The sequence below is a fragment of the Cadophora gregata genome (genome assembly GCF_030347475.1).
Source record: "Cadophora gregata isolate MNR1 chromosome Unknown scaffold_1, whole genome shotgun sequence".
Lineage (NCBI taxonomy): Eukaryota > Fungi > Ascomycota > Leotiomycetes > Helotiales > Ploettnerulaceae > Cadophora > Cadophora gregata.
The window spans coordinates 2,145,256-2,169,829 of NW_026695924.1; the positions used below are offsets into that span (position 1 = coordinate 2,145,256).

A 24,574-nucleotide genomic window follows, 5' to 3' on the forward strand; every position below is an offset into this window, starting at 1 on the left:
TTGCCACTTCTGCCCCTCTATATTTGCTTTTTCCTTGTCGCGAACTCACCTGTCCGCCTCTGCCCCAGTCCACATGTGGTCGCAACAGCGACGATGTTAATATGCCACACAAAAGCATCCAGGCAGCGGAAAAAGCAGCCATCGAAGGCGAGACAGAGCAGTGGGATACCCAGCAGTGCAGGGCTCTGAACGTTGAACTGGAGGCGCTGTTAGTGAGTGATATGCAGGCGCCCATCGACCAGGTCCAGGATCCTGCAGGCTAACCTCTTTCTAGACCAGCAGCCCGACCCGCTCCTCAGGGAATCAAGTCGCGTCTGCCATCGCCAGAGTCGCGATCCCATCATCCCCCCAGCAGCCAGTCGAGAACCACGAGCAGGAAGACTCACAGGTTGTTGTTGCACTAGATGCTTACGAGGAGCCCAATGCGGTTGCGGATTCACCTGCGAATGGAGATGGCAACCCAGATGAACTCCGCCAACTGGACCAACCTGCCACTGCTAATGATGATTTGAAACCTCGACCTGACGAGATTCAAGGACCGCTGCAAATCAGACGTGATAGCCTGGGAAGATTGAGGGCATATACCGCAGCAGGAGAAGAAGTTTCGCCTGCACAGTTCATCAAGAAATACCAAATGGCTCAAGCACAAGCAGCCATGGACGATTTCACCCAAAGATCTTCGATGTCTGCAACCCAAGAAAATCCTCAATACCTCTACGAACAGTTCCAGATGCAACGAATGAACCGCGAAGACTGCCCTTCTACTTCAATACCCAATGACGACAGTGAAAGCGAAGATCAAGGACCAGAACCACCGGTCCACGATCCTAGACATGCATCCGCTTCTACCGCATACACCTATCAGGAGAACGACACTGGCCATATTCATCTGGGCTTCGATACCGAACCCATAGAAGAGGAGCCCCTTGAAGAATCACAAGATGGATCGTATACTATGCCAATGCCAGTAGTACATCCAAATTATAGCTCATTTGAGCCAAAGACTCCAGCACCTCCGGTCAATCCATTCCGGCAGAAAGGGAGTGTCATGGAAGGCTTCGAATTATTCGGTGCTACACAACCATCTTCGATCGGTCGTCATATGGCAGCGACTCCTACGTCTTCTAGGCCGTCACCCGATGTCTATAATGATTTCAGCTCACCTCCTAAGCATCCAGCGCCAGAACTGTCGTCTCCATTACGTAGAGGGCTGCCTGAGCCTGATTCGGACATGAACGATGCTACACCGTTACAGTCATCGGTACGTAACATGCTCGGGCGATCCCAATTATCAAGAACGGCACAATCTTTCGATGCTGGACCGAAGAATGCTTGGGCCAATCCCGAACCACGCCCGTACGTTTCAATGCAGCAAAGCCAAGAGAAGAGGAGACGAACAGTTGAGCCTGACTTCGACTCGTCAGATGATGAGTCAGATATGGAAACACCACGGAACCATAATCGAAAGACGGAGCGAGAACTACAAATCCAAAAAGAGCTCGCTAAAGTTGAGTTACGCAAGAGGACGCCATCAACGAATCCACGGTCCTCGGCACCTCCATCGAGCACTGTTGCTGTAGAAGTACCTTCGACTGGTCGACGCCGGAGTGTTCAGGAAGACTACATAGCTCAGTGTTCTGGTCATGATGCTCGAGATACACAGCAAGACGATGTTATTGTTGACTCTCAGGCTGCGGAAACTGAGATTGAAGAGCCCGAACAACTTGACTCTTCGAAGCGACCAGTGGAAACTACAGAATCGTCGGTGGATCATCCAAGGCAAGGTGGAGAAGAGGTGGAACAAGAGCTGGACGGAGAAGCCACTCAGAATACCAATTCATCAAATCCAGAGCCAGCTCTGGATCTGGAACCAAGTCTTCCTTTACAAGAGATGTCCTCAAATCTAGGAGTGCGCACTCCAGGGAGTAAAATCCAATCAGATGCCGTTGATACTGTTCCTGAAACATCTCCACCAGAAGCACGCCTGCGCCCAATGGGAGAAATTGCTTCCCTCTCGTTTGGAGCGAGTGAAGATTTGCCAGACAACTTTCCAGGCTTCACACAAGACCTAGAGTTTGAAAATGCAATGCAAATAAGATCTTCACCCAGACCCCCAACGAGAAAACGGAGTCTAGGGAGAGCACCTAAATCATCCATGACTTCTGGTACTGGTAGCTCTATGGTCAACCCAGTATCAAGCGCAACTTCGTCTGCCCTTTCCAGTCCACCGAATTCTGCCGTCTTAGAAGAAACCGCTGCTGAAGTCAACCTCCATGACGAACCATCAGAAGATCCAAAAGATAAGGGGATAGTCAGACAGGACGAAGTGCCTATTCATGACAGTGACTTACAAGCAGACCCACAAACTGGTAGCAGCGTCAATACCGGATCTGACCCTTACGCGGCCCTGAACGCCACCCCCACCACACCAGCCACTCCGACGCCTGCTGATATAACACAAGATCAGCTCCAGCAGAATGAAGTTACGGCCCACTCGATTTCGTCGCTTCCAAACGAGCCGACCAAGCAAACTCCGAAGCGTATATTGAGAACATACAGTAAGCTCAGAGGCCCATCACGCAACTTGAGGCGTTCTCTCGATACATCAGCCACTAGAAGTCCACAGCCATCTTCCCGCGTTGCCAAAATGATGCCAGTACCCAAGACAATTACAAGTCCCCAATCGACCCCGGTTCGCAAGGCCGTCGCAAAGTCGAAACAGCCAACTCCAGTCGTGGCACCTGAGGCGCCCTCAGCCTCAATTCCTACCGGGACTAAGCGTACAAACAAGAGAAAGTCGGGAGTTACAGTTGTGCAGGAAGACAATATACAGCCAACAAGAGCATCAAAGCGGCAGTCACTGGCGAAAGATTCGAGTCCAGATCCCTTAGCTCTCTCTTCTCCATCAACTGCTGCACGAACTCCGAAAATAACGAGTGGTCTTTTCAAAGAAATGACCTTTGCCGTCAGCTACGTTGCTCACGAGCGCGAAAAAGACGAGATCACGAAGGCGATATTTGAGCAAGGTGGCCGGATTCTTCCAGATGGTTTCGATAGCTTGTTCGACTCAGCGAAGGGTGGCGAAAACGAGGAGCTCTTACTTTCGCCTTCAGCCAAGTCTGTGGGCTTTGTGGCTTTGATTGCAGATGAACATTCTCGAAAAGCAAAATACATGCAAGCCCTTGCCTTGGGACTTCCCTGTATCTCAGGGCATTGGATCACTGCCTGCGTTGCCAAAAGCACAATCGTTGATTGGTCACCGTACCTGCTCTGTGCTGGGCAGTCTTCTATTCTCGGTAACGCACACAAAAGTCGAGTCCTTGCGCCATATTCAGCACGAGAAGCTAAGCTCGAGGACACTTTCGCGAATAGAGGGAAGCTGCTTGAAGGAAAGTCTGTGCTGCTTGTTACAGGTAAGGGCAAAGGCTCTGAGAAGCGGAAGGCGTATACGTTCCTAGCACACGCGTTAGGACCGGCACGAATTAGCCAAGTTGCCGATTACCAGGATGCACGAAAGAAACTTAATCTGGACGGGGAATGGGATCTTCTCTATGTCGATGCCCACGAGAAAGCTGCAGAAGAAGCAGTTTTCGGTACTCCGACCGTATCGAGCAGTGCGTCTCGAAAGCGAAAGAGGGGGCCGACGGCTGTGGATGACTCACCTGCACCGAAGAAGATTAGGATCATCTCTGATGAGACGATGATCCAGAGCTTGATTCTGGGGCAACTGCTCGAGGATTAAGCGGTTGCAACATGTACAAGGAGTTGTACATTATGGGACTTAGATACAATGGATGTAAACATAGGGCATGGAATGGTGACGACAAAATGGCGCAAATGTTACTTTTTGGGATGTGCATAGCTATGGATGGAGGCATGGATGGAAGGAGTACGGTATTTGCTAATTTTAATGCCTCACTGACTGGGAATCCGAGATCTGTTGAGTTGTCGGCCAGCGGATGCTAGCAGAGGAGATGGAAATGGTTGTCACAGGCCAGCCGCGCTGGCGGTGGGGAGAGGCTGTATATATGTATGTACAGTATCTAGTACAGAAGTTTTGGCGAAATGTAAAATCTGGCACGATCATTACCATTACTATGATTATGACTGCTCACCAGATCCCTGGAAGATGTCTCGCGCCGGGTAGGTGAATTTCTGTTTGTCGTCTGTGTTATCCCGCCCTAGGTTTCCCTGTGGGTTCGGTTTGAGGTGAAGTGGATAGAGTGAGATTGTTGGCTTGTGGTATTAATTTGCTTCTTTTGTTCCGCTAATTGGTAGGTACAGAGATCTGTCAGAGGCGAATGTTTTGACGATGGTGGCAATGGGAGGGGAATATATAAGCACCTGTCTGTGTAAGTAAGTCTAAAGGAGGCAGTGAGGTTGCAAAAGACACTCAAAGACCCTCGATGGGAAAGGAGAGGATTCTGGTTTGGTCGAGAGAGTAGTGTAAGCGTTGGATGTTTCGTCTGGCTGAGAAAACTGGTGCTGAGCAAAAGACTTACATGTAGTTCTGGGCCGTGGTTTGGTGTTGCTTGGTGGAGGATACCTAAAGTGGGGGAGAATGACAGTACCACTAGAAATGGCAGTGGGTGAAAAAGAGTTGGTAGCGGTGGGTCGTGCCCATTCTGTCTGTTTGGCAAAGTATGGGAGTTGCATTTAATGCTGTGATTTCGGTGCAGGTTACGAGAGGGGGCCTACGCTTTTGATAGTGCAGTTGACATGTCTCAATATATCTGTTGAAAGAGCTACGGTCCATCGGGTGTTCATGTACTCTTCTTTGAGTTCCATCTCTGCTCAGTTGTTGCGGCCACTTCGTCAAGTTGAGAACTTTTATATGATTTCGGGCTTCTTGACAATTATGCAGAGATTTGAGTTTCACAGTCAGTACACGCCGAGTGCTGTGTATATGGAGGTGAATATGTGAATGAAATCTCATATGGATACTTTCCACCAAGACGATTGCAAGATCGACCACGTGCTAGGAGGATGAACTTTGCAGGGACTTAGATGTGTGTATATAAACACCTGTCAGACCTTATCTTTGCATGTTTAGAACTTCGGTGCAAAACGTTGGCGGGTGGCATACTTTGCAAGACTTCCGATGTTCTTGAAATACTCGAGTATTAGACAAGCGTTGGGTGTAGACATGAACGTGATATAGTGACAGCATTCTGCACTGGTGCTCAGCGTTTTTTCATTTACTGATCGAGCCTATGCAGAAGAAGTTTGCTACCGTGTTTGTTTTGGTTGTCATTCCAAGAGGTCTCATATTCTTACATATTTGCGTTTATCCACGCTTTCACTAAATTCACCGAAACATAAGCAGAGTGTGGAATTAAGATAACTTTATTAGATAGCAGAGGTTGCTTCACATAGGCGATTGGGAATGAAAGGGGCATTCTTGAGGAATGAAGGTTGGCTGGGATCACTTGGGTCAGGACTGCGTGTTTGTGCCTTAGATAATGACCCATCTGATAACATTCACCTGATCAACTTTAATGTTCGGTATATAAAGCGAAATTTGTTATTCACCTATGAAGTGTTCAAATTTGTGACTTTCACCTCGGATCTTCTGCAGCAACTCGAGTCGGGCAGTCATACCCCGCATTTAATTGAAAGACGGGGTACTGCGTGGTTGGCGACATCCCTCGGCCGTTTCTATTTGTCATGAAACATAGCAGCTCTGATATGTTCTTGCGGTCATGAACTATATATTGAGTGGTGGCGCATGAGTAAGACGAATTGCAATTTACCTAGGATATGGCATTGAGGACTTGGATGGATTAGCGAGAAAGTGGTAAACAAAATATGAAGCGTGTTTGATTACGCGTACACTTTTCCAATGATTTTATCTTTATTACACCTAGTCCTTGCCCTACGAAAAAGATAGTACTGAAACTACACATCTACGTACACTTCCCAAAAGCCGCGTTACAATTCTTACTCTTAAGACAATGATCATCCGTATTTCCACACCATCCGTACTCACTACAACAACCCCCGAACGAGGAACCCGCACAAGTATAACCGTTGGTACCAGAACATGTCCCATCGGTCGAGATTTTAGCAGAGGTTTGGCTCGTGGCAGTAGTCGTGCATGTCCCGAAAGCAGATTGGCAGCCCGTAGAGCAGTGATCAACGGTGTTACCACAATATCCATATTGACTGCAACAGTTTCCGAATGCGGAGTTTAGACAGTTATACTTTGCAGTGCCACCGCAAGTTCCGTCAGGGGATGTGTTGCTGCCAGAGGGTTTGCATATACCGAAAGCGGTCTGGCAGCCGGCATCGCAGTCTGGTGGAAATTAGTAGTGCTAAGAGCGAATATATGGAGTTATTGAGACTACTTACAAGCGGAGGTGTTTCCACAATATCCTGAAGAACTACAGCATGTGCCGAATGTGCTCCCTGTGCAGGTTGCGCCGACCTTTGATAAGGAGCCGCAGGCTCCGTCGCTGCTGATTGGTGCGGCTGTTGAGGTTGGACGAGAACTTGTGGAAGAAGTCTTTGACGAAGTTGAGGAAGTCTTAGAAGAAGTAGAAGATGTTTTGGAAGACGTGGAAGAAGTCTTTGAGGACGTTGACGAAGGTTTGGATGAGGTAGAAGACGTCTTGGACGAAGTGGAAGAAATAGTTAAAGATGTTGTAGAACTAGCTTTCGACGAAGTTGTAGATGTCTTGGATGAAAGTACTGACGACGAGCTAGTTGAAGAAATTTTCGTCGAACTCGAAATTGCGCGGCTTGTACTGCTGCTGATGCTTGTCGTCGTCTCATTAAATGGAGCAAATACAGCTTGATAGACACTGATGAATCCCGTGCCACCGCAAGTCTGGTTCGCACTTCCAGCACAAGGAATGTTACATTTCTTGTTGATTTCGTCCGTCATGTCATTCCGTACGAAATCGCCGCACAAACACTGGGTGCCACCCGATATACCTGCAAATATGTAGTTGGTGTTCTTCACGCTGTAGCAGGCATCGCCGCACTTGGACACAGAGATGTTGGAAATAGCTGAGGCGCTGTAGTCCAGAGTTGGGAAGTCAGTGGCTCCTACGGGCCAACATCCTATTGGGGTCCATGAGCTGGGACTGGGCTTTACCGTGGGTGTCGGAGCAGTCGAGGTAGATTTTGTGGTGGTTGTTGTGGGCGTTGGGAATTCTGAGGATACCCAAGTGCAATACGATGTGTAGATTTCCCAGCCTTCACACTTTGAGAAAGTCAGCTTTGCTTGAAAAAGACATCCAAGATCTCAAAATGCCAATTGAAGAAAGTCGTTATGGACAAGAATGGATAATTGTACATACATCGAGACTAATGGAAGGGTTCCATCGAGTGAAGTTTGCAGGCGATATACCCAGAACATCTCTGATTTCCGCACAGCCATAATCACCAGAGTTGTCGTACCAACCTGTACAAGTACTGATGGTATTTAGGTGGTACCGATATGATTGTGCGAGAGCATTCGAGGAGAGAAAAACCACCGCCCCGAGCAAAGGCAATCGAAAATACATTTTGAGAAGAGTAAACAGAGAAAATGAAAGACCTGGCGACTGAAAGTGTGGAAGTGACTGAGGGGACCGCTGCAGTATTCGAGTACGATATGAAGCGATGGGAATGAGCGTCTCGCTCGAAAAGTGCGACACTTTCACCACGGCATAGAAGTCTTTCTCCTTCCGAAATTGGATGTCCGAAGTACATGATAAATTTTTCTCCTCGATCCTACTCTAGTATTGATAGCTTTTGATATTGGTTTTCAAAGTAGATCTGGACTTTCTCAGCCCTGTTTGCCAAGCTGTATCCCTGTCTCCGACCCTCCCCAGCATCGCCACACGGTCCCCGGAGATTTTCTGCCAGGGGTGCATCGCCAAGATTCTGACTATCGCTTGTAGTAATGCAGTAACCATTTCAGTATTTACTCCGGAAGCTTCAATTGGTTCTGTCGTGAAACTCTTTTCTCGTCGGGTTTTTATGTCAAGGGGTAGGTTGCTTCTCCAGTGTTATGAGTGTCGTCCATTTAGAGTAATATGGGTTCATCCCTTCTATTCCCGCTCGGAGGTTGCAATCGGCGTTGCCGATATTTTCTTCACGATCTGACGGTATCCGCAATTAAAAATTTCAGGGATTCTCCTTCTACACGGTAGTACAGCAATCTGAAAGAAGATTATGAGTGTAGTACTTGTACCCAAACACCGAGGCAAAGCTATGACTTGCGCGCGAAACCAAGCATTCGCTTATCGCAGCCCCTTTTATTTTGCCGCTCAGATGAAGCGAGGCCCTCTCTCACCTGTCCGCCAAGACATGCAAGCATTATGGCAACCCTCCTGCATACTGAAAATTACCGTAAAGATTGTCCGGAGGCACAGCAAACTCTAAGAAATGTTGTTACGAGAGATTTGCCGAGATCTTTTGAACGATGAAAATACGGTATCAACATCCCTGTGCTTCTACCATGAGATTCCCGTGGTCTCGACCGAACCAGGAACATGGAACTATGGATGGTGCCCATGGCCTATAGCCAGGGCTGGTGAGGTAATTTTTCGTTGTCGCTCTCACAATATCAAGTTGGTACCGTTCGTTGTGGTGGTGTTTCTCGACCTTGTGTCTCTGGTGTATTCCTCCCCAAAGTTTCTCAACATCAACACAAGTTGACGGCGTGCATCACCTCCAAGATTTCGAATCAAGATGCAGCTTCCAATTCTTGCAGTATTCGCCTGCTTGGTAACTTGGGTTGCAGCAGACGGTCTTCGAAACGGCTATGAGCGTGTTTGGCTCTGGTATGCTTACCAGATTGATCTGACGCTCCCTGAAGCAGACCGACAAATTGGCAAGAAATGCATCAAATGGGACTTCACAAACAAGAATTGCCCTCCTACATATCAGCCAACTGGGAAGAAAGGTACATTGATGATTTAGACATCAGTTAATTTCGACAGCTGACACCCAGTCACAGGAAAACCCGTTGGTGGCCCGCAGCCAAATACAGCTCTTTGTAGCGGGACGCGCCCAGGTGGAGCATGCTATTTCTGGGAATTCATGGGCCACATCGATGGAAAGAGATACCAACCAAGAAATATGTGGCTCTTACCGACGACCGACCCTACAGACATTGAGCAGCAGAAGAATCTGAAGCCGGACGTTGCGACTACGGCAAAGTGGTTATCGGAACAACATGGGGACCCTTCAAAACCTCTCGAGTTGTCCAACAATATTCCTAGGGCGACAATATATGCTCCTTGGAGAGGTCAGTAGTCATCCCTCCGAGTAGGCGGACTTGTATCAAGTCCTGACATACCGTCTTTCTGAGTTCACGCGATGCTAACATTTAGAAAAGTGTACCAGGGAGTTGGAGAGATCTACAACGACATGTTGAGAGCTGTGGGGGCACACTCAGCAGACACAATCTCAAAGCTCTCCGCAGATCAAAAAGCCGCACTCAAAGACGAGCTTGATGCGGTAAAGTTGTCTTTGAGAAGCACCATCGTCGAGCGAGAGATCGATCACTCGAAACACATCTTCGATGCAGGTACCGATAAAGGCTTCGCACTTGCCAAGCGCACAGAAGCTGGATATACTGGGGATATCGTGGATTGGGACGAGACTAGGAAGCTTCATTCCGAGGCTGACTTCAACAAGTTCTACAATGACTATTACCACCTTGCGTATAACGCTGGACCACCACCAAACGACGATGCGTACAAGGCTTCCAAGGCAGCCAGAGAACATCTGCAGGTGATGGATGATTTCAGATTTGTAGAAAGTGGGGCGCTTGCTTGTGGCATCTGAGGAATGGAGAGGGGTCTGGGAAATCGAATACGGGTACGGAAACATGTGTAATGGTCTTCATTTGGTATCAATAAATTTCATTGTCAAAGTGATTAAATTTCAAAGCACAACCACAAGACCGATGTATATATTGTCGCTACATCTCCACGCAGCAAGTTCGTCGGTCGCGCAGAACAGGTATTACTACGATTGTGATTTTGGATATTAGTGTGGAGGTGCTTTCAGAATTTGCTATTTACAAATTACAAGTCAAGGTAACGAGTGTTCAAGTCTCAGTCGTTGATCTAGACCCGTCAATCGGCTCGGTGGGATCATTCTCCGGCTCAAAGTAACGTTCCACTGCAGAGCTAACTCTGAATCGCCCACTGAGAATAGTGTTCCTATTCCGAACGAAAACCGAAGTTCGGGCAGAAACCTTCAGCAAAACTCTTCCCTGGAGGTAGCAGTCAACATGGGCTCGCCTAGTGTCAGTCGTCCGTCTCCTGAACATTGCATAGTAAGATTGAGTGAAAATGTGATCTCCTAGTTGTACAAGCTGAGAATGTAAGCAGGACTAGAACCTTTGGATTCGGAAATTGACTTAATAAGGAAGGTCATTGGCGTACGGGCATCCCCGGTATCAACAACTGCTCGCTTAAGTCGCATTATGGGCGGAGGCTTGGCCCGATGCTAGTATATCGGACGGAACGAAACGCTGATCTCCAACGTCAAATATAAGCTTAATTCTTGGCATGCGGCGCGGTTTTCAATTGCAAGGGGGCCATGCCATGCCATGTCAAGAATTGTTCACCGAGGCATAGTGATTACGGTTCGGCCAAATTTGAAGACTGGTGATGGTTCATATCCGATTGAGATTTGGGTCCGGGGCTACAATAGTCTAGGCCCTGATCTTCCTTTTCTTGTTGCTGGAAATCAGCAAATCCACTCGTATTTGTTCTGTTAGACTGAGGCAAAGAATGAGTAAGGGAACCAGGTAGAATAGCGCAAGCATTTTGCACCGCCGCAAACGGCAGTTGGCTTTCATCAAATTAAGCTTCAACCTCGAAAACCGCTTCGGTCCGTGACATGGCCTCGTATATTATCCCAGCTAATCGCGCCTACTGACCGCGGGGTAATTTTAGTTTCCCATCGACGCGCTGCATATAACTTGTCAGATTCGGAGCAGCTTGATCTGGCTAGCGTATTACCATCCCTAGGACCCTGGACGCGAAAGTTTTTCCAACCAACTGACATGGAATAATTTAAGCAGTGGACAAACTGCCACATCCATCTGTTGCACTCCAGCTGTGCCACATTGATACATTAGATCGAAGCAACACTAATTGTTCTAGACACTCGAAGTACCGGTCCCTGCTTAGATTTTACCCCGGCAATGAATCTTACGAGCAGGCATATAGGACTGGATCGATGTTGCCAAGAAAGTCCCCTGAAATGGGTTATGGGAGAAGGGAGCAGGATGCAGAACTTTTGCTACGAAACGGGATAGGTACTCCCCGAGACTGATAGACAAGGGGTTAATCTAGCATGTTACTATGCGATATCACGGATTAAGACGGTAGCTTTGGACTGAATGTAAGTTCAGTACTGCGCTGTTTTTCCTCGACCGTTGTTTTTAGGTGTGCTGCACCGTCCTCCTGGAAGCTTTGCTCCCCATCCTCTCTTTTCTGGTTCAGCCATCATGCATTTCTTTGGCACGCAAAAATCCCTTGCGGGTTGTCTTCTTTTCATCTTTACTCATGTTGCCGCGAATGGCGTTTCCAATGTCAACCACGAATCTCTTCCAGTTCACCGAGATCTGCTGGATTCCAGAGACGAGCCCACCGTGGCCGTAGCTCTGAAGGAATTCGAAGATGCAAACGAGAGGACGCCAGACTATCTTCTCGATGCCTGTCCTTCGATATGCTCAAATTTCTCGTCAACGGCGGAATGGTTCGTCTATTCCGATGCTGCTCGTCTAGGGCTATGCAACAAGACGATGCTGTTTGAGTTCGCCGTGTCACACGATCTCGAGAGCAAGAACGACAAAACTGCAATTAGGGCATGTACTGCCGATTTTGGCGTCACTGCCCCTGCCAAGCAAGACCTCAGCATTGCATCTCGTTGCAAAACTCCGAATCATGTTCAGATAGACCTGCCTGTTAAGGTCTCAGGAAGAGGAGCCACTGGGGGCGCTCCAGATATTCTCGCAGCGACAACACAAATAAACAGCTACATCGCGTCTCAACCTATTTCTTGCGACAACAACACCATTTCTTTTGCCCAGTCTGGCAAAGCTGTGGTTGGTCTTTACTCCGGCAAGGAAGTCCACCAACAAGGTGTTACGGCTCAACTGCTCAACAGCTTCCAGCAGTACATTCAAAAGAATGGTGCATCGGAGTCCCTGGTCGTTCAGCTCTGCAAATCCGGCGGCCGTGGATCTGACTACGCCATTGGGCTTGTGGCGAGTCCGTCCGGAGACATGTCGTTTGTGCAAAGTGCTGTCAAGGCCTGGAATGACGGCGAATGCGTCTCTGGCGTCAATGAAGTGGCGACTTTGGCACAGCTAAAGTTCAATGTCCCAGGGGTCGCGTCTGGATCAGTCAATGGAACACGCAATAGTACCGAAATCACCAAACGTTCAGTGGAACTCAACACCCCCCGCAACCGACTCGCTTACCGCGCCGATTGCAGAACGACTAAAGTGCAATCTGGCGATGGTTGTTTTGCAGTCGCACAGCGATGTGGAATCTCTCAAGCCGATCTCACAAAGTATAACACTCGGACCAACTTCTGCGGCACATTAGCAGTCGACGAAATCGCGTGCTGTTCTTCCGGCACGCTGCCCGATACGACCCCTCCAGCAAACTCGGACGGGACATGCCAAACACGCAAAATCGTGAGCGGTGATACTTGCACGTCTCTGGCATCAAAATGTGGCATTACTCCTGCACAATTTACAATCTTCAACCCCGACTCAACGCTCTGCTCGACTCTAGCACCCGGTGGTATTGTGTGTTGCGGCAAAGGCAAACTGCCAGACATCACCCCAAAACAGAACTCGGACGGCTCATGCTTTGTGTACCAAACCAAAAAAGATGACGATTGCTCGTTGATCGCAGCTTCCAATGGTCTCAAGCCCGCCAAATTAGAAGAGTTCAACAAGAACACCTGGGGCTGGAATGGTTGCGGGATTCTTTTTGTTGGTGTCAATATGTGCTTGAGTGCCGGTACTCCGCCTATGCCAGCGCCAGTCTCGAACGCAGTCTGTGGTCCTACTGTCCCTGGGACGCAGAAGCCACCATCCGGTACTAACTTAACTTCGTTGAATCCGTGCCCGCTCAAGGTCTGCTGTAACATCTGGGGCCAATGTGGAACCACAGCCGATTTCTGTGTCATTTCGCCTTCGGAGAGCGGTGCTCCTGGAACGGCCAAGAATGGCTCCAATGGATGCATTGCCAATTGTGGCATGGATATCATCTCCAGTAGTGCACCAGCTGAGAAGATCAAGGTCGCCTACTTTGAAAGCTGGAACTGGAACAGAGAGTGTCTGCATATGCATGTGGACAGTATCGACACGAAGGTCTACAACCACATCCACTTTGCATTTGCCAACATTACGACAGATTTCCAGATCGATGTCAGCGGCGCTCAGGATGAATTCGACAGGTTCAAAGCGATGAGTGGTGTCAAGAGAATCATATCCTTTGGAGGTTGGGCTTTCAGCACCGAACCTGGAACATTCAGAATCTTGAGAGAAGCGACCAAATCTGGCAACAGAGGCACTTTCATAACGAACATCCAGAACTTTGTTTCCAGCAACGGTCTTGATGGTGTCGATATTGATTGGGAGTACCCTGGCGCACCTGATATCCCTGGTGTTCCTCCCTCTGGCGACCCTAAGGAGGGAATGGATTACTACGATACGCTCGTCGCCCTGAAGTCAAGGCTTGGATCAGGAAAGTCGGTATCCTTTGCAGCTCCAGCATCTTACTGGTATCTGAAAGCCTTTCCAGTCGAGCTCATGGGCAAGGCCCTGGACTACATTGTCTACATGACTTATGATCTCCATGGACAATGGGATTATGGGAACAAATGGACTTCTCCAGGTTGTCCGAATGGCAATTGTTTGCGTTCCCACGTCAATCTCACGGAGACTATCAACTCGCTGGCTATGATCACCAAGGCGGGTGTGCCTTCGAATAAAGTCGTTGTTGGTGTTTCAAGCTATGGCCGTTCGTTCAAGATGGCACAGTGAGTATCCTCCGGCTCCATTCTGTTATTGCAAGGCTCCTCCCCTATGCAACTGCTAAATCTGTTGTTACTTCAGAGCTGGATGCACAGGTCCATCATGTCTCTTTACCGGCAGTCCCCTTGTCTCCAATGCGGCCAAGGGTGAATGTACCGACACTGCTGGTTACATCTCCAACGCAGAAATCGCAGACATCATTGCGGCCGGCGGAGTTCAAGAATACCGAGTCGAAGACTCCGATATTCTTGTCTACGGTGGTGGTACAGAATGGGTTGCATACATGAAAGATGCCACTAAATCTGGAAGAGAAGCACTGTACTCCAGATACAACTTTGCTGGTACCACTGATTGGGCTGTCGATCTTCAGGCGTACACGGCCGATGAGGATAGTTCTGTGGAAGAGGACGATCCGAATTATGGCAAGTACACGGAAATTGTCCGGATCCACGACAAGACTCAGTGCTCGTCGAAGTATACGTCGTTGGACCAAATCGAGAAGGATGCCGATAAGATCCCTGCTGATTGCATGGCTTCTTACTTGGTCGCTGCTGAAGTCGCCATGCTCGATAGCTCTTTGAACTCTTATGACTCTCTTATCAAGGGTGGTTACGACAAGAAATTTGCTGTCTACGAACGGGTGACAAAGGCCCAGATTCCGTTACAGATCTATAAATACAGTAAGTATGAACTTTCCATTCCAAGGAGGGTGCACTCCCTTCCACTTGACGACCCCTTGGAATATTCTCTGTGCAACACGGCGCAATACTAATATATCTGCTTTTTCAGTGGGCGGCGCTCAAAAATCTGGGTTCTTCGAGTGCACTGAGACAAAGAATCAATGCTGCATGAAAGATTGCTCATCAGCATTCGGCTGCGGTTCTTGCGTCAGCGGAGCAAATTGCAAGTCCGGTCAGGTCCAAGTCAAAGTTGATTGCCCAACCACCCTCGACTATGACTACATCCCAACCTTCGACGTCCAACCAGTCATCACGTACAAATGTACCAATCTAGATGGCTTTTACAAGGATATCAATGACAAGTTTGGTATTGACAAGAGTTGGATTACATGGGGTGATCGTACGGTTTCGATCCAGAATGGATGCCAGTTTCAAGGCAAAGATGTCAATGACTGTATCAAGAAGACCAGCCATTTCTGGTAGTAAGTATTCCTGCCTACAGACCCACCTCTCCAACCACATCAAGGCCAAGGCTAACCGCTCATTTCTCAACAGCAACTATCCCCTCCCAGCCAGCAAGATCGAGGTCCCCAACCCCAAAGACGTAATTGGTAAAAAGTACGACGAGCTCCGCAGTCTCAAAACGCGTATGGAGTCCGAGAACAAAAACGCTGATAGCACCGGCGTCGCGCAACTCGACATCGTCGATTCTGGCTCCCTACCAGCCCTCATGCTCCAATACGCCATCACGAATATGAACAAGATCGTCGAGACCGCCAACGACATAATCGAGGCCGAGCGTAAAGAAATGATCCTGTCTTTCGTCACCGCCTTCCTGATGTTCATCCCCATCGCTGGTGAAGTAGCTGGCGCAGCAGGCGGGACCTTACTCCGCACACTTATCAATGTCGCAGGAGAGCTAGGCAATGTCGCTGTAGGGATCTACGAGTTGGTTGATGATCCGAAGAATGCACTTATTACCATCTTTGGGATGCTGCTTGGTGGTGTGAGTTTGAAGCCGTTTAAGGAGATTGCGGCGGCGAAGAGGGGCATGAAGAATGAGGATTGGGAGAAGTTGGGTCCGATTAAGAAGGACATGGATAGAATTGATGTGTTGAAGGGGAAAGGGAAGGGGTCGACGTGTAAGTAGGTGTAATTGACCGAGGTATGGTGAGATTATGTACAGGGAGATGTCATCACGACGAGTCTATATCTCATTTGTAAAAGCACTACGTTTTGAGCTTGTATCAGCTTGAATGTTTGGATAGAATAAGGGATTAAATACGAACCGCGGTTCAAAAAGAAACTCATGGAGTATTACCTCAAGATCCCGTATCCAGCGACTGATCTACATGATCTGCTTGTTGACATTCGGCAAATCATTCACTCGCCAACGTCGGTCACTTCTAGAGATGGAGGCCTTGTAAGCCAGAAAGATTCTCGCATTAAACCGATTAACAGTCTCATCATATTGTAAAGGAATTCAACCCAAAACCGCTCCCAAGGGTTTGCGCACAGCAAGAATCTTCATTTCCCGAAGGAAGAGCTGAATTCACTCAACCTTCTCACTGTCACTCAACCTCTGTGTTTCCGGCTAGGATACCCCTTTAGCGAGCACTACCCTGCATAATAGGGGTGCTAACAGCCTGTAAATTGCTCGCCGCCTGCAATCTCGGGGCGTGCAACGCTAATTTTTCCCATGCTGACGTAACTCCGACCCCTAAATCAATGAAAAGGCTCGCCTCCCTCATGCCTCATGTTGATTCCCGCATCTTTTCACCTCGGTCGCTTGCTACCTGAACAACAAATCACCTCCAAATACCTTTCGAGGATAATCTCTCGAACTTAGAACATCACGATAAAATTTGCTCACCAACGACCACTGTTCGAAACAAACCAGATTCAATAATCGACATTCTCAAACTCTCTTGTCTCCGGGTCTCCTTCCGCTACTGTAGCTCAAAGATACTCTTTCAGAAGCGCACGCACTCAAAATGTCAACAACCTCAACCTCGATCTCAACCTCACCCTCACCCTCACCCTCAACTCCCACTCAGACACCAACCCCCCTCCAAACATTCCACCTCTTCCCCCACCTCCTCCCCGAACTCCGCACCCTCATCTGGACCTTCGCCTCCCGCGCCCCGCGCACAATCCGCATCCACTCCAGCACCACCTCCTCCAATAATAATCCGGATCCCGGCTACTACACACGCACACCCGCACCCGCCATCACACGCGCAAACCGGGAATCCCGCACCCGTAGCTCCTACAAGAGATCCTTCACCCATCCTTCCAGCGAGCGGTACATCTGGACGAACTTCACCACCGACACGATCCACGTGCTGAGCACGGTGTTCTGGAACCTCGAGAGTCTACCTCTTGATGAGATTGTGCATTTGAGGATTGAGCTGTTGGATGAGAGGGGGGAGGAGGTCGTGGAGGATTGGTGGCATCATCACCTTCCCTTGATTCCGAGTTCATTCCCGGCTCTGAAAACAGTGGATTTACTTGTTCCCAGAGAATTAAGGTTCTATTGTCCGGGGTATATCGAAGATGCGTATTTTGGAGAGGGGTGTTCGAAGGAGGAGGGGGGGGATGTGAGGATTGTGAGGCTGGGGACGGGGGAGTGGGTGGATGGGGGGATGGTGGGGGTTTATGCGGATTGGGTGGAGAGTTTTGGGGGGGTGTATGAGGAGGGGATGACGAGGGTGGTGGAGTGGGATGTGGATGAGGGGACGAGGAGGGAGAGGATGGAGGATGTGAGGGCGTTGGAGATGCCGAGGCCGAGGGTGGATTTGGGGTATCCGTAGGGTTTGAAGGGACGGGAGGGTTGGGGATGGGAGGGTCTGGAATTCAAATAGGGATGGAACCAGAAAGGGATAATGAGGAAGATGATGATAAGAGAAATTGAATTTGTGAAATTAGTTGCGCTTGATAGATACCAGAAAACTTATCCTAATTAAATCCCAAGATACGTTCATATCCGCAATTCTAGCAGGACCAGGAGAGTGATAGACGGGTTAGCGATGGCATTGAGAACGTGAAAAGTGTAGGAGAGTGATGACGAAACTGGAGGAAAAGATTCCAGACAAAGGGCTGTGAGTAGATATCTTAAAACTCGTCCTGGCCTCAGACTCAGAAGAGCTATCAATAATGTCTTGTCTCAAACTTCAGGTAGTATGATGAAAATAAGTCTATCTACCAAGCCCACATCGTTCTCATTCTTACTCCGACTTACAAGCAAGTAAGCAAGGAAGTAACTAAATAAATACTCACCCACCCCCAAGGTAATAGTGCCAGACATCCGCCAAGTAGATAGATAGTTAGACGAATACATATGCCTGCCCACAGAACACGACAGAACAAAGTCAGGTAAAGGTAGGTATGTGAACTTTCATTTCTCATCCTCATCCTCATCTTTCATTCTCCATGGTCAATTCTAGATATCTACATGCCAGCAAGCAAGCAAGCAAGCAATGCCGTCTGTGATTCATGCCCAGACAACATTTCACTGCAATATTATACATTTTGACCTCGGTTCTTGCTCCTCTATCAGTTCCCTTCCGTGAGACTTGCGATGGAGGAAAGCAGCGCAAATAACACCCCAGACCAGAAAAGAAATCATTTTGTTTCTCCCTCATCCCAAAAAACGCCCGCCTGCCCAAAACAAAAGGGAATTCCACGAACAGGCAAAGAACGCTATATATCTATGGACTCATCCATCCACCCATCAACTGTACAGTTCAGAAACAAAATCTGTTTACTCAGCACTGGCTCGACATCTACAACTCTTCCAGATGCCCAAGTCAGTCCAAGATAACCCACCGCTTATCAACCTCCTTAGCACCCACTCTCTTCGCAACAGTCTCCAGCGTACCCTTAATAGCAGCCGCCGGTCTACCAGGGAATTTCTTCTTCAGCACCTCGATCAAGCCAACTTTACTCAGATCCGAGCCTTGGATAGCGGCTTTGAAAGCAGGGAGGTCGTCTGCTGAGAGAGATTTCTTCGGTTTAGCGTCTTTGGTTGTAGATTTTGTGGGTTGTTGGAATTGGGCGGCCGAGGAGAGGGTTGAAGGGGTGAGCATGGATGAGGATTTGACGAAATCGGTGGTTGGGGATGATTTTGGCGCGAAGAGGCTGTTGATATTGGCGGATGTGGATTTCATGGTGTTGAGAGGGATGCGAGGTGGTTCCATGGTGGATTTGACTGGTTCTGGAGGGTCCCAGTATGCTGTTGAGAAGGGATCGATGGATTTGATAGTTGGATCTGGACAGTTAGCCAAGTTTGCAAAAGACATAAAATTTGACATACCTAGAATGACTTCCATCCGATAGGCAATCATCTTCACATTCGAATTTCGTCTCTTCCTATCCTCCCAACAAAGTCCTGTCGAAATCGGCTCCAGATCACCCTGTATTACCATTCTCCTTGAATTGGCAGTTTCATCATTCTCGTCATCCAAGAAGTCATCCATGTCCTCATCATCACCAAGCTCCTCTTCCTCATCACCTTCACTCTTCAAGTCCTCCGCATCCTCATCATCCTGAACCCATTCCGCCTCACTGTCATAATCATAATCTGTATTTGGAAGGTCTCTCCTCAATGGATTTCGGGCCAATTTGGGCATGCCTCTGACAGGTCGACTGGTATAAGTACCGCGATAAGGTGGTCGAACGTCCTCCTGGAAGTGCAAAATCTTCATAGGAATTCCCTTCAACAAATCGCCAGTTCGCTTGATTTGTGAGTTTTGCGAGTCGGTGGTCAGGTCGATTGGCTTGGAAGAGTTGCCAGAAAAGAAATCAGACATAATATCTCGTACAGGTACCGTGTTCTTGCCACGGGGTCTATCGTACAGTGTTGAAGTATGGAAAAGATCAGGAGCATTAAATGTTCGTTGACGACCAGGACTCCTGTTTCCTTGTAAGTAGCTATCGAGAATGGACTCAATAGCTTCAACAGCCTCCTCATCTCGCTCGAACCGATTGATGGGTGCTACCGTAACACCTTGTTGGATGTAGAAATCGGGGAATAGCTTCTCGTAGGCAGTCTTCTCTGGCTTGCTTGGTGTCTTCATCGGACTCGCAACCGCAGCACTAATGATCGAAGATTGTGGCGCCGGACTCATAGACGTCCTACCCCTAGAGTCGACACTCGAAGCTCTCGGACGAGCCACGGTAGGGATATTGAAGAAATTACCCAGCTTCATCTGGCCCTTCTCCTTTTTCTTCTTTTCCTCCTCAGCCTTCAACTTCTCCTCTTCCTTCTTTCTCCGCTTCTCCTCTCTAGCAGCCTTGTCAGCTTCTTGTGCGAGACGCTTCTCCTCTTTCTCAGCCTCTTTCTTCTTCCGCTCAGCTTCCTTCTCGGCATCCTTCTTCGCTTTCTCATCAGCATGAGCCTGCTTCTCGGCGTCCTTGCGGGCCTTCTCCGCGTCCTTCTTTGCTTTCTCCTCCGCCTTCTCCTTATCTTTAATCTCCTTATTGATGCGCTTCATTTCCTTCTCCTGAAAGGTGAGCTTCGCCTTCTTTGGTGGTGGAGCAGCAGAACCGGTCAGGGCAGCGAACGCAGAAGCGGGAGCTGCGTTGGAGGGAGGTAGCAATGGGTGCGTGGTTGTATCTACACTGGGGGACTGGTCTCTCGAAGGTGTGTTCGTGCCAGCGTCGGTCAAGGAGCCTGTGGTGCTTCGAGTTGGACTGCCTGCTCTTTTGGTGCCTACGCTGATACGAGGGGTGGGGAGTGATTCTGAAGTTTTGGCTTCTTCAGCAGCGAGCTTTTCGAGAAAGTCTGCTGGGACAGTGAATGGGGCTTCGAGTTCTTGTGTTTCGGGTTCTTCGAAGCTGGCGTGGTCTCTCTTGAGAGAGCGTGGGGAGCCTTGTTCAGACATCGTGAACGCGTTGTCGTTGACGACTAGGCTGCGTGTGGTTCAAGTGAATTGGCTCGGTAGCTTTGACATGAATTGATTGAAAGACTCAAATCTCATAAGTAATTGTCATTCGCAGTGCTGTCGTTGAGGCTCTCGAGGGTAGTGTGGAGTTGATTTGAAGTGGGTGTGGTCGGGTTGGTCTGAGGAAGGACGCGACAAATCGCGTCTTCTTGGAAAGTGGTTTCGCGTTCCACCCGGCAAGCGCCACCACCCACCCCTGTTGGATTGTTCAAGCGTATTTGGATCTTGGATACTTCCAATAATAAACGTTACAAAAAGCTCACTCGTGTAAACATAACACTTGCTGAAAAATAACAGATATATCAAAAAGTAACTAACTGCAGGTAGAATTGTTCTTCGTAAACCGCCCCCCTGGCAGGCTAATCCCTCACCAATAGGACAATTTCTACAACAATAATGTCCTTGTATGTAATTCTTTCTTTCAAGGTTGTGTACAGTATCCCTCACGTGTAAACGAGAGAAGAGGCCATCTACCCTTATATTGATGAAGAGAGGCCACAAATTTATTAATTGTTACTTCGCAATGCCGACAAAATACTAAAAAGGGCGTGAACTAAAAGGGATATACTTCTTAGATAATCACTCACTGACCCAGGCGTGGATTCCGCTCTAGGTCTTTACTGAACAAGGCATGGAATAAAACGACACTGGAAAAAAGCCATTGCTTTTCTCTATTACTTTGTTTCTGTTCTCCTCTCGTATTTCTTCCCGTCTTCCGCTATCGCATCCAAAGGAATATAGGTAATGTGCTTCTCTTCCCTCCACCTCCATTCCTCAATCCAAGCCCACCAGCCAATCTCCAAAGCCCATCATCCATCCATGTATACAAAAAGACGCAATGCCGCTATAACGAGCGATTGATTATAAACCAACCCAATCCGCCGCCCTGGACCCCATCCCGGAGAATTGATAGACAAGAGTACACTGAAACCCAACCTAGCCCGATCACCCGTATGTTTGAAATCCAGAAACTCCCACATCCAAATTCATAAATTCGATCAACCCAATCGCCCAAACGCCACAAATGCATGTCAAAGAGCCGTAGCTCAGTCCAGCCCTAGCCAGAAAGAGGGAAGAGCAGTTAGAGTGACAACGTTGTCTCTCATCTCAACCTCTGCTCCGCCCATAAGACAAGGGCAAAAGAAACGTGGTATATCCTCCTCTGCCGCACCTCTTAATCGCTGTCCGCGTCCGGGTTCGCAATATACAGCCGCCCAGCACTCAACGTCATGGTCCGATCATCCACACTTCCTCTCCTCCTCAACTCATCCGGATTCTTGACGCTCTTCTCGCGGGTGACGGTAGATTTCAGCAGGCTGTTACTGGCGAGTCTGGCAGCGTCCACAGTGTTCAATTCGCCCACTGCATCTGCTCGCTCCCCACTACTTCCACTCCCAGCACTGCGCGTACCATCTCCGTTTCCATCAGCAGAGAAGTAATCTTTAGCACGCTGATGCGTGCCAGGTACTGGCGTCTCGCCCGCTTCCTGCACATCGTCCATTGAATTTTGTCGTTCATTCGGCGGTGTATTTCCCGAACTCCATCTCCCGCCCGTTGAGCTCGCGCCAGATTGTCTCGAGTATGTGAGGCCACGTCTACCGCTCCCGACACTGCTTCTCCCGCTGCCAGTTCGTCGATGGTATGTTCCTCCGCCGTATGCCATGTTCCCACTGTCGGCGTCGTCGTCGCTATCTCCTCCTTCGACCTCACTGGCACTCAATCTCATGGGCACACCTCCCACGCCTCCCACTAGATCTCCAGGGCTGTATCCTACCAGCCCGGCCTTGCCGTGATGTCGTATCTTCGCTGTGACTCTGTTGCTGCCTGCGAGGCTGTTTGACCCACTTGTTGATACCCGACCTGCTGCTGGCCCGCCGATGACTTCCATCGTGGCTCGCATTTTGGCGGCTTTCTGCGCGGCGAGGAGTCGTGGGTCTTCATGCTGAGCCCTGTCGCACCAGACTGTCGCCTTTTGTTTCCTCATCAATGCAACATAGCTGGACGGCTGCAGACCACCGGACCGCGAGGATGTTGAGCGGCGGAGATCTTGAGAGGTGGCACGAAATGGCACAGGGCCATTCCCACTGCTGGCTGTCGTCGAGAAGGTCGCATTCGACGGCGTTCTCCGCGATGAGTAGTTATGTACTTGCATGTTGTTTGGGTATAGTTGTTGTGGCTGGGGCGGATACTGGGCTGTCGGGAAGATATTCGAGGAGGTCGTTCGACTGCGGCTGTGGGAGTAGAGCTCGGGGGATTGAGGACCTTGATATCCTGCCGGCATGGGTTTCCTGTGGACTTGGGATGCCATTGTGACTGCGGGTGATTGAGATGAGGTGAATGTGAGTCGAGGCAAGAGTGGAGTATGAATGTGCTTGTTGCAGCAGCGTGAGGCAATTATTGGCCAAGAAGCAAGCGTAGGCGTGAATTGTGACTTGCAGCCGTAGGAGCAATTGCGCTAGAAGTCGTTTTCTGCACACTTGGATCTGGGAAGGTGGATGCTACGAGAGACGGATTGAAGCTAGATACAGTAGCTTCGCGATAACTGGGAATGAACTAGCAGTCGGCGACGTGAGCGATTTGTTGATTTGGCCGGTGAAGGTGGGGAAGGGCAGGACGACGGCGCAGAACTGGGCAGTCAATTGACGTCGTTCAGGTCAAGAGCGCCGGCGGAGAGGAAGACGGAAGAGGAAGGTATTGATGTTTGGTCGATTGGAGCCCTGGTGTGGGCTGGAGGAGAGGTGAAGGGAGAGTGAGGTTGTAAAGGACAGAGGAGAGTAGGGAGCGGGTGGGCGTCAATAAAGAGGAGGAGAGGGAGGAGGGAGGATGTGATGGGTGAGGTTCGTGCAGCGCTGAGGTGCAGGTGCAGGTGCAGGTGCAGGGCTCTGGTCTTGGTTCCGGCCAGGCAAGGCAAGGTTCGTCGAATTCAGGTGCAGGCAGGGCAGGGCAGGGCAGGTTCAGGCCGACTGGGGTCCTTCGTTCGGCTAGGGGGCGTGGCTGCAGCGTCGGAATCAGCACAGGCGAATGGCGAGAGAGAGGGCCACAGCGAGATGACAGCGATAAGGTAGAGAACAAAGGTCCGTCCCACCAGAAACGTGAAGGACAAAGCCGGCAGTAGTGTAAGCAATTGGTCCTAGAGGCTAGATGGACCGTGGGGCAACGTGTATGATCCTTGGACGAATGTTCGCTGGGAATGGGTCTGTGGTGGACGAGAGCAGAGGAGAGTTTCGGAAAGTATATATTTCCCAAGCACTCAAGCAACAGCTGATGGGCCGGAACTCTGATGCTCTGATGTTAGCTTTGACAAAGAAGCTGAGTGAAGATTGAAAAGCATGCTGCGCAACAACAATGACAAAGCAGAAATCATAAATCAAATGTTCCGGCATTCCAGCGCCATCCATCAATCAATATATCAGGCCCTCGCTAGGTACGTACAAGATAAGTAATCAAATCAGACTGTCAAAAAGCAACGTGCACGATAAGTTAACGAATAAATCAACACGGAGGCTTCGGATAGACGATAATGACATTACCAGAAAGGACATACACACAGCACGGTCTCACTTACGGCAAATCAACACCCAAACTTCACTCCAAACTCAATACTTCATCAGCTGTTGGTGGAGTTCGATGGCGCTCGCCTTATGCATGCATGCATCTACCCTACGAGGGTATCCAGATCAACCCCACTTGCCTGGTTCGTACGTTCGTTCGTTTCTTCGTTCGCTCGTTCGTCCTCTCGGCCTCGGCAACCCTGTGAAGTGACTGCAGATAAGATGCAGATGCGGATGCAGATGCTACTGTAGGCGTCGAAACAGCGGCGGTCAAGTCAGCTCGGTGTGGTCCCCTCAGCTGAGCAGTCAAATCGCGTATCTCGTTGGCGCACCGAGATGGTGTGCTGGATCAAGCCGCAAGCCTCCAATTCAGGCGCCGCCGTAGGATTG

The 24,574-nt window shown here is 49.3% G+C and overlaps 7 protein-coding genes across 7 annotated transcripts; 4 read left to right on the forward strand and 3 right to left on the reverse strand.

The window, feature by feature from the left end:
* Positions 1 to 33: 33 nt before the first annotated feature.
* ONS95_000731 (uncharacterized protein) lies at positions 34 to 4,124 on the forward strand. The gene is made up of 2 exons (XM_058493902.1): positions 34 to 212; positions 275 to 4,124. The coding sequence occupies exons 1-2, from the start codon at positions 102 to 104 to the stop codon at positions 3,740 to 3,742; spliced, it is 3,579 nt and encodes a 1,192-aa protein (XP_058364104.1). The 5' UTR covers positions 34 to 101; the 3' UTR covers positions 3,743 to 4,124.
* A 1,705-nt stretch (positions 4,125 to 5,829) lies between these two features.
* ONS95_000732 (uncharacterized protein) lies at positions 5,830 to 7,716 on the reverse strand. Its single transcript, XM_058493903.1, has 3 exons — positions 7,305 to 7,716; positions 6,352 to 7,207; positions 5,830 to 6,295 (listed from the first exon to the last, which is right to left on the reverse strand). The coding sequence occupies exons 1-3, from the start codon at positions 7,509 to 7,511 to the stop codon at positions 5,907 to 5,909; spliced, it is 1,452 nt and encodes a 483-aa protein (XP_058364105.1). The 5' UTR covers positions 7,512 to 7,716; the 3' UTR covers positions 5,830 to 5,906.
* A 908-nt stretch (positions 7,717 to 8,624) lies between these two features.
* ONS95_000733 (uncharacterized protein) lies at positions 8,625 to 9,921 on the forward strand. The gene is made up of 3 exons (XM_058493904.1): positions 8,625 to 8,896; positions 8,951 to 9,241; positions 9,332 to 9,921. Exons 1-3 carry the CDS (start codon positions 8,683 to 8,685, stop codon positions 9,781 to 9,783), a joined length of 957 nt encoding a protein of 318 aa, XP_058364106.1. The 5' UTR covers positions 8,625 to 8,682; the 3' UTR covers positions 9,784 to 9,921.
* Positions 9,922 to 11,018: 1,097 nt separating this feature from the next.
* On the forward strand, positions 11,019 to 15,993 carry ONS95_000734 (uncharacterized protein). Its single transcript, XM_058493905.1, has 5 exons — positions 11,019 to 11,123; positions 11,181 to 14,013; positions 14,090 to 14,688; positions 14,798 to 15,170; positions 15,244 to 15,993. Exons 2-5 carry the CDS (start codon positions 11,462 to 11,464, stop codon positions 15,836 to 15,838), a joined length of 4,119 nt encoding a protein of 1,372 aa, XP_058364107.1. The 5' UTR covers positions 11,019 to 11,123; positions 11,181 to 11,461; the 3' UTR covers positions 15,839 to 15,993.
* A 273-nt stretch (positions 15,994 to 16,266) lies between these two features.
* ONS95_000735 (uncharacterized protein) lies at positions 16,267 to 17,734 on the forward strand. The gene has a single exon (XM_058493906.1). The coding sequence runs from the start codon at positions 16,683 to 16,685 to the stop codon at positions 17,499 to 17,501; it is 819 nt and encodes a 272-aa protein (XP_058364108.1). The 5' UTR covers positions 16,267 to 16,682; the 3' UTR covers positions 17,502 to 17,734.
* Positions 17,735 to 18,082: 348 nt separating this feature from the next.
* ONS95_000736 (uncharacterized protein) lies at positions 18,083 to 20,747 on the reverse strand. The gene is made up of 2 exons (XM_058493907.1): positions 19,004 to 20,747; positions 18,083 to 18,958 (listed from the first exon to the last, which is right to left on the reverse strand). The coding sequence occupies exons 1-2, from the start codon at positions 20,571 to 20,573 to the stop codon at positions 18,498 to 18,500; spliced, it is 2,031 nt and encodes a 676-aa protein (XP_058364109.1). The 5' UTR covers positions 20,574 to 20,747; the 3' UTR covers positions 18,083 to 18,497.
* A 1,060-nt stretch (positions 20,748 to 21,807) lies between these two features.
* ONS95_000737 (uncharacterized protein) lies at positions 21,808 to 22,941 on the reverse strand (the record flags this gene model as incomplete). The annotated part of the gene is made up of 1 exon (XM_058493908.1): positions 21,808 to 22,941. The coding sequence occupies one exon, from the start codon at positions 22,939 to 22,941 to the stop codon at positions 21,808 to 21,810; it is 1,134 nt and encodes a 377-aa protein (XP_058364110.1).
* Between the last annotated feature and the right edge of the window lie 1,633 nt (positions 22,942 to 24,574).